The sequence below is a fragment of the Dipodomys spectabilis genome, unplaced genomic scaffold (assembly GCF_019054845.1).
Source record: "Dipodomys spectabilis isolate Male_0828 unplaced genomic scaffold, ASM1905484v1 ptg000329l, whole genome shotgun sequence".
In the NCBI taxonomy this organism is placed as follows: domain Eukaryota; kingdom Metazoa; phylum Chordata; class Mammalia; order Rodentia; family Heteromyidae; genus Dipodomys; species Dipodomys spectabilis.
This window is the reverse complement of record NW_024871006.1, coordinates 634,447-649,140: the sequence shown is the minus strand read 5'-3', so window position 1 is coordinate 649,140 and position 14,694 is coordinate 634,447. Positions and strand designations below refer to the sequence as shown.

The 14,694-nt window shown below is 36.5% G+C and overlaps 1 protein-coding gene across 1 annotated transcript in view; it reads right to left on the bottom strand.

Annotated features, from left to right (window-relative positions):
- The window catches only part of Abca9 (ATP binding cassette subfamily A member 9), a 45,055-nt gene extending 31,604 nt beyond the window's left edge, over positions 1–13,451 (bottom strand). Inside the window, 9 exon segments of the mRNA XM_042665469.1 lie at positions 664–811; positions 1,945–2,130; positions 2,990–3,131; positions 5,154–5,380; positions 6,281–6,384; positions 7,096–7,260; positions 8,991–9,198; positions 11,164–11,265; positions 13,198–13,451. Of these exon segments, the coding sequence (XP_042521403.1) occupies positions 664–811; positions 1,945–2,130; positions 2,990–3,131; positions 5,154–5,380; positions 6,281–6,384; positions 7,096–7,260; positions 8,991–9,198; positions 11,164–11,259 (1,276 nt within the window). The 5' untranslated portion in view covers positions 11,260–11,265; positions 13,198–13,451.
- Positions 13,452–14,694: the final 1,243 nt, after the last annotated feature.

The following is a 14,694-nucleotide window of genomic DNA, read 5'->3' as shown; positions in this document are numbered from 1 at the left end:
GCTTCATACTCCTTTGTCAAGTTAGCAAACAGAGTCATTTTATGATTTTCTTCGCTCAGATTAGACAAGGTTCATACTCCAAGTAGGATGGAAAATATTGTAGCAATAATGATAACCCCCCAAATATCTTACTTAAAGCAAATATCAGATATCAGTTCTTTCAGAAACATGATAAACAGTATTTGAAAGACATTTTCCTTCCTTTCATCTCCCCATCTCTCCTTCTTCCTCTTTGTAGCATTTATGAACCAAAAAGTGACAGGGAAACTCCAGAGATGCACCAGAGGAAAACGTTGCTTCCCCATAGGAGAGGTTGTGATTCAGCATGCCAGGACAATAGTGTGCAGTCATGGTGGCCACTATCTACCCAGTGAGTTCCATCATATATGACGAGTCTTAAGATAAACAACAGAAACTGGCATTTATCATGTAACTCTGAGATTATTAACCATATGAGTACCCACAATATCTTTTTTTAAAAAGAAGTTGAATAAAGTATTAAGATAGAGTCAAGTCTTAGAAAGTGAATCTATACACAAAGCTCAGAATGTTGCAAAACTTGTGTTTGCTATGCTGAAAATGCTAGCTAATTTATACTTGGTATCATTTTAAACAAATACAGTTAATACAGTTATGTTGAATTCCGATCATGCTACTACTTACAGGGAAGAATTTTGTCAAAATACAATGCCAGTACCAAATAGAGCAAAGCATCCACAGCCAACACAAAAAGAATAGCTATTATTAGGTATGAATTGTTTGAAGAATCCAAGTGAACATTAGAATTCATGTCATAGTCCAAATGTATAAGCTGGGGAAAAGAAAGAGACACACAAATTATAAAAGGTTAGTTAGTACAGTATTAAGAATTTTACTGTCTCATTTCTGCTACACACTGGATTGCAAAGATGAATAAAACATAATTTGTATCTTTACAGATCTACTGGAATGCTAGATGAATTTATCTGACTACAAACCACAGATGACTTCTGTCTCCTAGAAGGAGGTAATCAGTTATTCAAAGGAGGTGATAACTGACCTAAACTACTGCAAGACTCATCAGGATCAACATGGAGAGAAAGAGAGGGGTTTCCATTTCACATAGCAAATATGGAGTGGTAATGTTAATCCAGTAGTTGGGCAGCAGACAGAATGATTTCATACTGAACAAGAAGAAGATATTGTGAGTTGACATGTAAATTTCATTTAGCAGGTTTATGGTTTTAGTGTCATCACTAGAACTCCCTTCAGAGTAGAAATTCCATTTCATGTGGAAATGTCCAATTCAAAACTTAAAAATCTACTTTTCCCAAACTCTTGGTTTTGTACTACTTGTGATAATACCGAGTTGTATTTCTTGAACCTTCAAATGAGACAAGTATTCACAGGCACAATCAATTAGAAGTAGAAGCTGAACTATGTGAATCATCCTGTATTTACTGACAAGTACACTCAGAGAGAAAAACTTCTATCCAATGTGTTTATCTATTTTCACTCTCTGTCTTAAAGGACTGAAATCTCCAAGACACTGAGCTAAAGACAAAGGTGGATAGACATTTCAGTGATTATTGTAAGTTTTATGAATTAGCAAAGAAATTTATTTAGAATATTTTGGGAAAAAAATAGTAATATAGCCGGTCACTGGTGGCTCCAGTCTTTAATCCTAGCTGCTTAAGAGGCTGAGATCGGAGAATTATGGTTTGAAGCCAGCCCAGGCAGAAAAAGTCTGTGAGACTCTTATCTCCAATTAACCAACAAAAAGCCAGACATAGATGGATGTCTCAAATGGGCAGAGAGCCAGGCTTGAGTGAGAAAGCCAAGTAGGAATGTGAGGACCTGAATTCAAGGCGGAGTATAGGTAATAAGCAAACAATGTGACAAGATAATAATAAAAAAGTAAGATATTTATAAAAATAGTAATAATGTAGTTACGTTAACCCTTACCTGCGCCATTCCGGCAGTAAAGGCGAAAGGGCTAAGAACACACAAGGTCCATTCCCAAAAGGCAGGAAGATGTCTGTACAATGTCGTTAATCCCAGACTTCCCCAGAAGACGGTAAGGACAAAGATCGCCAAGCCAGCCAGGAAAGGTTTTCTTATCAAAACACTCATCAGGAAAGCTAAAGATATCTGACAGGAGAAAATATTCAGCTGGCATACCATTCTGAGCCCCACTGGTAACACAATAATGAAGTTCATGTTTCCTCTGATTCAGATCAATGTCTCCCAAAGCTTAGGTGTACTGAATGCTCTGTCTGTGGTTTGATTGGGAAATGTTGGATCTTTTTATAGGCAGAGTCTACTGAGAGGTCTTCTAGTCTTTGGGGGTTTATCCTTAAAGGGGGTTGGGTTGTTGGACCTCAACTCCTTCCTTCTTCCTGTCATTACTGTATCCTAGCATACAGTGAGCACTTTTGGTTTACCTCGTACTTCTGCTATGCCACACTGCCGGGATACAGGCCCCAAGGCAGTAAGGCTGACCAACTATTTTCACTCATTGCCTTAAAAATACAACTGAGCTAAAAATACAACTTTTCATTTTCTTTTCCTTTGCTTATTTTTCTTAAATTGTGTTTGTTGTACTTGAGGTTGAACCCAGGACCTCCTCTGAACCACCCCAAAGCCTCGCATCCACCCCTCCCCACCAACTCTTTGGTTTCAGAGATTGGATCTTGATGACTTGCTTGGGTTGGCCTTGAACATATGATCCTCATGCTTCTGCCTCTGGATTATTTAGGATTATTGGCATATGCCACCATGCTGAACTAAACCTTTCCTTCTTATGACTTGATTATCTCAGATATTATAGCGATAGAAAGTTTATTAACATAATCTTCTAAAAGTATATTTGGTCAATTTTCAATTAGATATTATCTCATAAAAAACACTCAAACAGACCCAAAAAAAGAAGCTGAAATAGAATCATTAATGTGATTCTATTGGCCATGAGGTGATGGAGGGAGAGAGAGTGAGAGAATTCATCACTTACCAAAGACAGGCCATACAGGAGAAAAAGGATGAAGACAACCATAAAGCCAGTGAGTACGACAATATGGGTGGTTTTTGCAATAATTGTCATCAGAGTGGCCATGAGAAGGACAAAGCCAGCATACATCAAGCCCCAAGAAAGCCTAGCCAAAAACAAACATGGATCCAAAGTTCTGTTAACTTTGTCATGAATGTAATCATTCATTTGTTCAGCCAATGACTGATGAAGTTGACAACTTATTAAGGGTTTAAAAACTGCAAAAGCTAGCAAATGGGAATACTCACTTGCCCTGAACCTCATATCCCATAAAGAAAAACAAATAATCAGCACATCAACAGATAAGATAGATTCCTTGTTGTGCAACACAAAAGCAAAACATTAGGTGATGTAAGAGGAGTCATTGGGAGAGGTTTCTAAGAAGAGCTTTTAAGGAAGAACACGATCTAGCAAATAAGGACAACTTCTTCCCATAAAATATCATAGAAACAACACAGGCAAGAAATAGATGATGCAACATGGGATCAGTAGGCCTTCTGTGAGACCGTGTGGTTACCATATTTCCTTCTATATCAAGATGCATATTTTTAATTCAAAGAAAAAAAGAGTAGAAGCTCCTATTGTAGGGCAAATCAGCAATCCACTTAATATACTTCTCCATTCAATATACTTATATACTCAATACCTCTTTATACCTAATACCTCACTATAGTTAATACTTCATTAGAAAACAAAAGTAATAAAACAGTATAAATCAGTAACATGAAAAATATGTCATCTGATAGATGCCAATGGCTCAGACCTATAATCTTAACTATGTAGGAGGCTGAGATCTGAAGATCACAGTTTGAAGGCAGCTGGGCAGGAGAGTTCCTGAGTCTCTTATCTGCAGTTATCCAGCAAAAAGCTAGAAATGGAACTGTGCCTGAAGTGGTACAGCACGAGCCTTGAGGAAAAGAAAGCCCGGGGGACTGACATACAGACACACACACACACACACACACACACACACACACACACACAGAGGTAGTCTTCCTACTTGATAGTATGGAATTCTCTTTTAAAGATTATTTAGCATATGTCTAGAACTATTCATGCATCCTCCATTTCTTGTGTAACATTGAGAATGCTATCATAATGTGTAAAAAGGCAAATTCAACATCAAAAATCATTGCTTTCTGAACTCTAGGATGGATGTTTTTACCAATACTTGTCTCCAAAACATCACTTGCCTCCACTCAATATAAAATGTGGTTACTATTATTGAAAGCTTGCTTTCCTAGCCTACTCCTAGTGTAGCTAAGGTCTATTAACTGTTCTATCATAGTCAGTGTTTAATCTAGCTTGAGTTCTATGTAAAGCATTTAAAATACAATTTCTTTAATTCTTATCTCCAGTGAGGAGTAGATGTCATCATTATTTTTTAATTACTTTATTGTTATTATAAAGGTATTGTACAGAGGGATTACAATTACTCGAGCCAGGTAGTGTGTACATTTCCATCCATACAGTGTCTTCTATTCCCTCAGTCTCTCCCAGTTCCTCCCTCCTGTCTCCACCCATGAGTTATTATTGTTCACTTTTATCTGGACACCATTATTCTTGATGCACTACAAAAACAATGAGATTTAAAAGGCTTAAGTAACTCACCCCAGGTGGTCTCTACTAAGTGCTGAGGTAGAGAAGGCCTATGGCTTCTCACCTCCGGGCCTGTGTTCTTACCCCTCTGCTACCCTATGTCCACTAAGGAAAGCTCAATACCCAACAAGCAGAATGTTCTTTTCTCAATGTCATAAAAATGACAGCTCATTCAACAACAAAGTCAAAACTGATCATGGCTTCTAATATAGTCCCTGAAATAGACATTCCATTGTCCATCAGAAACCTCAGCTTCTCCTGACAGGGTAAGTGATTATTTTGAATTGTGCTCTGTGTTCGAAGGGCCTGCGGAGTAGTACTCATCTACAGAGCCAGGTTTTCCTCAAGTCAGAGAAAGGAAGGAAGATCCAGTGAAATCTCTATCTGTTTCATCCATTTGTAATGCATTACTTTGTGAATACACCAAAGTAATCTAAATGGGACACTTTCTAGGTCTAGGAATTCCAGCCAGCCAAGTTGTTCAGTTCATGTCTGCACCTTGTAAATTAAAAAACAAAATGTTACTTACCAAAATGCAGACTCTCGGAGTCCCATCATAATCATCAATGACTTCATGTTTTGCCTTTCTTGTGCAACATTGATGGACACATAGTATATGAAGGAAGAGAAAGAAATAATGCACACAAAGATGAAAAAATCTGTGGTAACTCCTCCTTGGGCAATGAAAGGCAGAATCCTCATATTTATGCCAGTGACTGACATCAGCTCCTCCATAACTGAGCGATTTGTTGTGATCTACAGAAGAATATCAATAAACTCATCATTAATCTAATTACAACCTCATTAATCTAAACCCCAAGGAACCATGAACATTTTATATTTAAGTAGATGTACCACAGAGGTTCTCAGGATCTGCTGGTTTGTTCTTAGATTGCCTCAGGTTTTGCAATCCAAGAACAAACAATTCCTTAGGGAATCTCTGCTTGCCATGTTCCCTGGAAATAATTCTGTTCATGTTTTGAGACTAGCTGGAATGACACATCAATAGCTCCATAGTTCAGCTGAGTTTGGAATTTGAGCCTTGTATTTATCAGGCAAGGGCTGGCTCTTCCTCATGAGATATATCCCTAGTCCTTTGTTAGTTCAGTTATTCTGCAGATATAGTCCCATATTTTTTGTCCAATGCCTTATATGGACCATGTCCCTCCTACCCAGACCTACGATCTCCCATGTAGCTGGGATCCCACATACATGCAGCCTATGTCTGGCATATTGGCTGAGATGTAGTCTGAATAACTTTTTGCCTTGGCATGATCTGGAACTACAATCCTCTACCAATTGCTCCCTCCCAAGTGGCTGGGATTATAGGTCTGAGCTACCATGCTTGCTTCAGATATTTCTTATCAGAGCATCTGCTTCATTGTTTGCTTAGCATACCACTTATACTCCGATAAAAGAACCTAACCATTTATGGCTGTACATTACTATTTCTATCTCCCTGATTGCTCGGATCTCTTGATAAAAGTACCTGTGTTGTGCTTGTTTTCTGAACCCCAGTACTTCATACAACAGGGTAACATTGAACTTGTGTTGTTTGTCATGCTTAATAAAGTGAATACATGATTTAAAAAATAGGAACATCTATATTTCCATGCATTATTTAGTTTATAATGCAATTAGTCACTTGGTACTCACTTCTATGATAGCAGCATTAATAGCTGCTTGAAGAGGTACAAAGCCTTTCTCCCAGAAGACTGAACTTTCACATGTGATATTTGGGCCCACTACTTGACAATGAGCTTTAAGAAAATAAGAACATGCCCATTATTACGTGGTAGGACAGTTTTGTCTAGAAAAGAAACCATAATTTCTAATGTTCCCAAATGTATTCAATAATACAATATACAGCACATAGTACAATTTCTCAACTGAAGTCTATAAAGCAAACACGAGGGTCTGTTGAAAATTGCTTTGTTAATGTTTTTAATTCCCACAACTTCAGAATATTGTGGTAATTTTTCCTTTGGTTGTGCCCCCCAAAAGAACATTAAATTATATTTAAAAATTGGGGAATTATTAAGCAACAGTCTCCCCTTGAAGTTTTATTTAGATAAGTCATATAGAATAACAAATATAAATTCTTAATAAAACATATTAAAGACTATCTGTTTTATTACATAAGAATTAATCAATATCTTGTGTTCAGAAATCAATATGTGTTTGTATAATTTCACCTCTTGTGTTTAATATCTTTAGACATACATATATACATACATACATACATACATGCATACACACACACATGGGTGGATGGATGGATGAATAGATGGATATATTTTTGGATGGATATATATATATATGTGCATATATATATAAACACATGTGTGGGAAGAAAGAAGGAAGACAGGAAGAAGGGAAAATGAAGGAAGAACACATACAGACATAAATGGGTAGGTGGGTGGAAAAAAGTGTAAGATGTGGGGGAGGGTCTTTATTAAACTAGGAGTTACCTGAATGGTCTATATGTTCTTTCCTACTAGGGATTCTATTTCTCCAAGGAAATTTCAGATTATATGAAAACATATCCTTAAAGATGATTTTCACTGGGTCTACAGAAAGATTAAAATCCAACTCATTCATCCTTTGTTCATCAGGCCATCCCATGATTGATATTCCTGCCATGTAAATAAAATTGTTGAGTAAGATTCCAATGTGGCACAAAGACAGAAAGCCAGCTTCAATTATGATGAAATTATTTATGGTACAGCTATTTCCTCCCTACACTTAGAGGTGAAGGGGCAGTAGGATTTCAAATGTTCTAGATAAAATTGGAAATTATATAGCAAAAAAAATCCATAAGTTCTTTCCAAATAATTTAACCAATAACTTAAATCATGCTTGAAGTGATATCAATACCAGTCGATCCATTTAAATTCATATTCCAATAGACCTATTTAACGGCAAAATTTGTATTATTTTCATTTGGCATCGGTGCCATTATGGCCAAATTTCCAAAGATAGCATACAATTGTCAAGTTTATATACTGTTTTCTTTCTTGATAATGGTTCATTCTAAAATACATAATGTATGTATTACAGCCTGGACTATTTAATCCATAGTCCGGATTTTGTTAACTTCATACTCCTGATAAAATCCAACATTTAACTTAGTTCTACAATATATTTTCTGCAAACTTTTAGTCAGATATTGATTTATTTATTTATTGCTAGACTGTAGGTGGTGGTGTTTGTCAGAAGCTCCCATTTCTAGTTGACATTTCTTTTAAGATTCTAGCAGACATTAATGCTGAAGGCCTAGATCTGTGACTTTAATGTAGATTTCAAAATGTTAATGTTTTATTTATATCATTTCTTTTCATTTATAGGTAGAGTACATTTACCTTCATAGTTTTGACTGATTATTTGATTAAGCAATAGCATGGCTCACAGAAGATGAATATAGAGGTCTTTTCCCCTTCACTTATAAAAGTTCACAGTAAGAACTAATTTGGTATCTTCTAATGCAAAAGAAAAGTCAGTTAAGTTTTTGTCTGTTAGTCTCAATCTCCAGTCATGAAACACTTCACCATATAATAAATACCTTAAAATACTGCTTGTAGTGTTTGGTACTGCATCTAGTTTCTCTCTTGATTTTTATGTATATGAAGAGATTAAAAAGTCATGCTACCATGATCTTCTAATATTTCCAAATCTTCTCAAAAATACATCATTAAATAATCCCAGACTACCTATAACAAGATAATTATCTTTTTGTGTGTGCTGGCACTGTAACTAGAACTCAGGGCATTGTCCCTTGACTTTCTGCTCAAGACTGACACTCTATCACTTGAGCCACAGCTCCACTCCTGGCTTCTTTAAGTTAAAGGTCAGAGTTTCACAGACTTTCCTGCTTGGCTGGCTTTGAACCATGATCCTCAGATCTCAGTAGCTAGGATTACAGGAGTGACCCACTGACATTGGGCAATACTCATAATCTTAACATTAAATTTCTTATATAGGACATTAGTTATATAATAGAAAAGCCTCCATGATCATGGAAAGGAATTTACATTAATGATGTGAATAAATGAAGGATTAACATTTATCATTGTATATCAAGGAAATTTTTGTGTGTGTCAATCATGGGGCTTGAACTCTTGGCCTAGGCTCTGTCCCTCAGCTCTTCAGCTCAAGGCTAGTGCTTTACCACAGTGCCACTTTCGGTTTTCTGATGGTTTATTGGAGATAAGAGTCTCATGGACTCATGCTCAGGCTGGCTTCCAACTGTGATCCTCAGATCTCAGCCTCTTGAGTAGCTAGGACTACAGGTGTGATCCCTGCTCAAGGAGATCTTAAAGTGAGTGTGGTTTTTGGAAATAAAGAAATGAACTTCCAGGAAAGATACCTTTCATAAATGGGGCTGAAGCTACCTTGTTCATTATCTCCTGGGTAGTGTTAGATTCAGGTGAAAAATGAACAGCAAAATCAGAATCATTAAAATTATCTACACGTCCCAGATTCACAGCAGACATATGAGGAGAGTCATTAACTTGATGCAAATTGGAGGAAAACAGGCATGCAAACAGCAGCAGAAGAAATGAGAAAAACCATTCCTAGGAACAAAGAAAGAAAAAGGGAGTTAATAGGTAGTCTACTAAAAACCATTATAACCACTTCCTGTTGTTACAAAAATTGCTTCTACTAGTCTTCTCTCATGTATATTTTTAAATATCTTGAGTTTTCTTTTGTCCTTCAATATTTGCTTTCTGAAATAGCATTATCCACCAGTACAGAGTTGTGACATCAGTTCCAAGAATCTTAAACTGAAATCCCACAGATTGGGAGAAAATCTTCACTACCCATATGAAAGACAAGGGCCTCATATCTTAGAACTCAAAAAAACTAAATCCCCTCCCTCAAAACAAATCCTCAAAGAAACAACCACCCCATTAATAAGTGGGCTAAAGACTTAAAGAGAGACTTCTCTGAAGAGGAAATAAGAATGGCCAATAGACAGAAGAAGAAATGCTCAACTTCTCTAGCTATAAAAGAAATGCAAGTCAAAACATCATTGAGATTCCACCTCAACCCAGTTAGAATGGCTGTAATCAAGAAATCTAATAACAACAGATGCTGGAGGGAATGTGGCCAAAAGGGACCCCTATTACATGGTTGGTGGGAGTGTAAATGTGTTCAACCATTCTGGAAAGTTTTGTCATTCTTAATGGCAGGTCTAGGTTGCTTCATGAATAGCCCAAGGGTATCCAGAGATCTGATAAAGGCAGGAGCCATGCAAGTAGATCCTCTTGTTGGAGCAAGGTTGTGTTTCCACCTTCTGCTGCCTGCATGTGAATGGACGGAAAGAAGTCCCAAATACAGCTTGTAAAAAGAAAATTTAAATTCTTTGTGACTACGACCGAGTTCAGAAATTGGGAACACAACAGAATTCATTTCAATCTGAGTAATAAAAACCCATGTTACAACTTTCACTATAATCCTAAAACATAGGCCTTTCCAAGAAGAAAACAGAATATTTTCAGCACTGATAATACTGACATAAATGAGCAAATGAACAAACTGTGTATTAATAAAAGCTAAAAGTTTGGAGTAAACCAATTATTTAGAGAAGGATCTCAATTTTAACATTCATATGGATAATTACCCTTCTTCCATGCAGAGAATGTGGTGGGCTGTATTCACTGAGAAACCAAACAATGAGTATTTGTTGGATAAACACTCACAGATACAATGTTTATGAGCTAAGGTATTGCTTTTTGTGAATGATTTTTAAGGTATTTACTTTGTTTTTCAGTATTTATTGAACTTTCTGTATAAAGAATATATGATCACTCTTATGCCCAGAAGGGTACCATTTTCATAGAAGCAAAAGTTCAAAATGTCATTTTCTTTTCTTGCTTTTTTTGAATGCACATAATTTCTTTTAAATTGATGTTTTCTATACCCGAAGTGCAATTATTTAGAAGCAGTACAGTTTGTCATTTTTCTTATTCTGATTGACACATAATATTTGATTGACACACAATATTTGCATAAATTTACCAGGCACAGTGAGATTCTTTGATTCATGTTCACAGGCTAGTTGGCATACTCAACATCTTATGCTCTTGTTAGTTCTTCAATATGAGTACATTCTTTTGATTGCTTTTTCAATTTTGGAATACTTTTATCAGTTAATTCTATATTGAAGCTTGCCTCTTGGGCAGAAATTCTGTGCCTGTGACTTTATAAAATTCAAATAAGCTTAGATGTTCATTTCTACCTTGGTTGTACAAACTTATGATTTCATTTTTCAAGAAGTTTCTGAAGGAGCTCCAGTGGCGCAATCGGTTAGTGCGCAGTACTTATAAGAAGTTTCTGAAAATGGATTCTTTAATTTTTTTTCCTGTGGTAAAACATAATGATTATATATTTTAACTTTGAAAAAAAATCAAAGTCCAGGACTTGAAAATTGAATTTTTTGAAATTGTCGTTAATGAAAATCAGGATGTATATGATGCATTGATTAATGACTATAAACATGTACTGCGGAGAAGAGAAGACACAGACTGAACCCTTACCAGTGAGGTCTCTCTTTTCATCCTTCGCTTTCTCAGACAGTTTTTGCAGAGGAGGGCCCAGGTTTGCTGACCCATGCTTAAATGTCTCTTGCTCATTTTGACCTGTTTATTTTAAAAAGAGGAAGAAGATGAAATATACATGGAAGTCTGAAGCATTGTGCAATCAAACAGAGAAGAAACATTTTAACAGCTGTTTCCAATTGCATGCTTGAAGAAGAAAGATGCCAAAAGGCAGAGAGAAAGAGAGAGCTGGGGGGGGGAGGGAGAAGAAGAGGGAGAGGGCAAGAACAGAGGAAGGAGGAAGGGAGGGAGAGGAAAAGGGAGGAAACAGGAGGAGGAGTAGAGAGAAGGAAGAAGGGAAGGAAGGAGAAAGAAGTTGAGGAGAGAGGAAGCTGAGAAAAAGCATAGGGAGGGAGAGAAAGGGAGGGAGAGATTTGCAAAACTCAGTATTGAAAGAAGTTAAAATTAAAATATTTATGAAAGATCCTCTTTGCCTTGTTGAACTGAAACAGTTTAGAGAATTTAATGTTATGGAGAGTTATTGTCCATACTACTTCACGGTTAAATTGTCTATTGGCGGTAAAGGAGCTTTACTTAACTACTAGTGGAGTATGAACCTACCCAGTTATTTAGATGACTCATTACTGATTTATTGCTACGTGGTAGTACACTCCTGGTTGCTAAAATTGTTTGGTGTGTTCTGAGGGAACCTGGGCACTGATACCCTTCAGGGTGTAGTTTATTGTGACATGGGGCTGTAAAACAAATTGGTGGCTACTGAACAAATATTACTATGCAAGTTTGGAGCATCGATTGCTACCTGTTATTCACATGAAGAAGTTTTAAAGTCACAGTGTCAATTTAAAAAGAGGGCAGAAAAATAGGAATTATATTATCTGTATGATTTATATAAGTTTACACTATATGCCATATACATTTTCCAACAATATTCTGGAACTAAGGAATCATCATAAAATGCAATTAAGAAGAAACTCTTTTGCAGTGGGAAATGGGGAAATCATGTCACAGATTTGAGTATGATTATAACTGAACTTTTTATGAAGCTTTGTGGGTAGAATCTAAAAAATTCTGGAACAAATCTCTCTCTCTCTTTCTCTCTCTCTCTCTCTCTCTCTCTCTCTCTCTCTCTCTCACACACACACACACACACACACACACACACACACTCAAGTCCAACTAGTATCAAATCTCAAGAATTTCTGTGTGTCCATTATAGCTGGACTGGGCAGCTACTCATCCAAGGGCTGTCTTTCCAACTAAGAAATCAGTGCTGTGGTGAGCCCTGGGTATCTAAAAGAATTCAATATATTCCCCCAAGTGATTAATTTCTGTCATTTATTACATTTGCATCTAAGAACAATTATTTAATCTAAGTATTGTCAATGTGGTTATTTATTTCTGGCTGTTAAGCCTATTTTTTTCCACTCCATATCTTGATGTAACTATCAGGAAAGAAAAAAAGCTGGCCAATATAGTAACACAAAAAACATCCAGTTTGTTTTAGTTACTCTGCATAGGAAATCATGTTAACTAGAAATAATAAATTGATTATCAAATCCCAGTCTTTTCCCAATATAAGAAACAAGATTAGTAAAGAATTTCTCTTGAAAATATTCTCAATGAGGTTAACAAAAAACAATTGAAAACTCAGTAAAGCTTGTGTTCTACACTACTTAAAATTCTTCTGGCAATAAAATGGAAAACAAGTACCAAAAAAGGAAATATTTTCTACTCATAAGAAGAGAGCATAAAGGTACCCTTCTTTCCTGAGAAATCTAGCAGCTATTTTTGCAAATATGCTGTAATCAAAAAGTAAAATGGAAAAAAAACCTATTTCTCCAATTGGTCCTCTAGCCATGCAATATAAAATACACAGACTGATTTGAAAAACAAAACAAAACAAAACAAAAGGACTCACTAAATAACACAGTGTTCAAACATTTGGCTTTTGCATTGCTAGTCTTACTTTATATTTCTAAACACAAATAACCACAGTTCTGAAAGTTAACTTACTCTGGAGAAAGTGGAAGCAAAAATCTAGAAAACAGTTCATCCACGGGTCTCTGTGGTGTCCTGAAGAAGAATTCACATTCCACTAGTACATCACGGTTTTAATTTCCTGATTATTAGCAATAGTTCTGTTCTAGACCTGTTTCCGAAGAGAATGATGGATTCAGTTTATACAGACTGCCAAATGGTGACTCCTGGATCGTTCGCTATTTCTCTCTCTCCTGCCAGTTCCTCAGCAGGGAGTTCGTAGTTGCAGATGGTTGGCTGTACATATCCAAACACTAGGAAATCCCAAACCAACAAGAATTTACTCCTTTCTCAACTGTTGTTTTGCTTTGTTTTGCATTTTCTGCGCTGATGGGAAAGTTGACCCTTAATGTGATCTTTTGAACCAAGATAAGGGGGAAAAAACAATTCAGAGATGGCAGAGCAAGAGCAAAGCAGAAAGTTGGGTTGTTTTTTTGTTGTTATTGGTTTTGTGTTGTTGTTTTAATGATGGGTGGAAATATACAACTTGGATTAGAAACTAGCTGAACAACCGGCTGTAAATTTTTAAGGCTTGAATTAGGAGAATGGTAATGAGGGAGTTAACTTCATCTGCAGCTCAGATGCACTGCTATCATGCTAACTACAGCATCTTTCTCTTGGGAAGAGAAATCAGAAAAATATTTGGGCAATGTCATCCCTCTGCAATCCCAAAGCCTACAGACTTGTTATTTCTACAATAAATTCGAGGAAGCAAACTACTTTCTCTGGAGGTATTCTCTGGATTTTTAAAATGTCTTGATTTCCAGTGTTACCAACCAATTTTAACAGGTCACAGCTATCATTCTTGTGTGTGTTCATGACAGTCTTGGGGCTTGCGCACAAGGACTGGGTGCTGTCCCTTAGCTTTTTTTACTCAGTGCTAGTACTCTATCACTTGAGCCACAGCACCTCTTCTGTTTTAGGGGTGGTTAACTGGAAGTAAGAGTCTCAAGGGTGTTCCTGCCCCAGAATCCTCAGATCTCACACTCCTGGATAATAGGCATGAGACATCAGTGCCTGGGTACCACTCTTTTGTAAACATTTCATGTATAGAAGATAAAGTATCACATGAATTGCTTTCCAAGATTCATTCAATCATATATATTTGTTTGCTAATTACATGAAATCTAGAAGTTGCTCAGCAAACAGCTAGTAGAAGTAGACTGAACTAATTTATCTTGTGTTTAAGAGTTAGAATTCTGGCTCTAGTTAACTTCTTGTCCCGAACTCTACTTTTCCTCCAATATGTTGGCCTCTTCTGTCATATTTACTATAATGTGTAATTTTGGTGATGTTATCTCAGAGCATTAATTAATCATCAATTTTATTTCCAGTGTTTTCTGATTGAGTCAGATGTGTTTACTTCACTAAATAAGCATTAGAACTTCTTGCCAATCAAAAAACAAACAACAACAATAAAACTCCATCCAGAAGCTAGTGGCTTATGCCTATAATCTTTGCTGCATGAGAAAC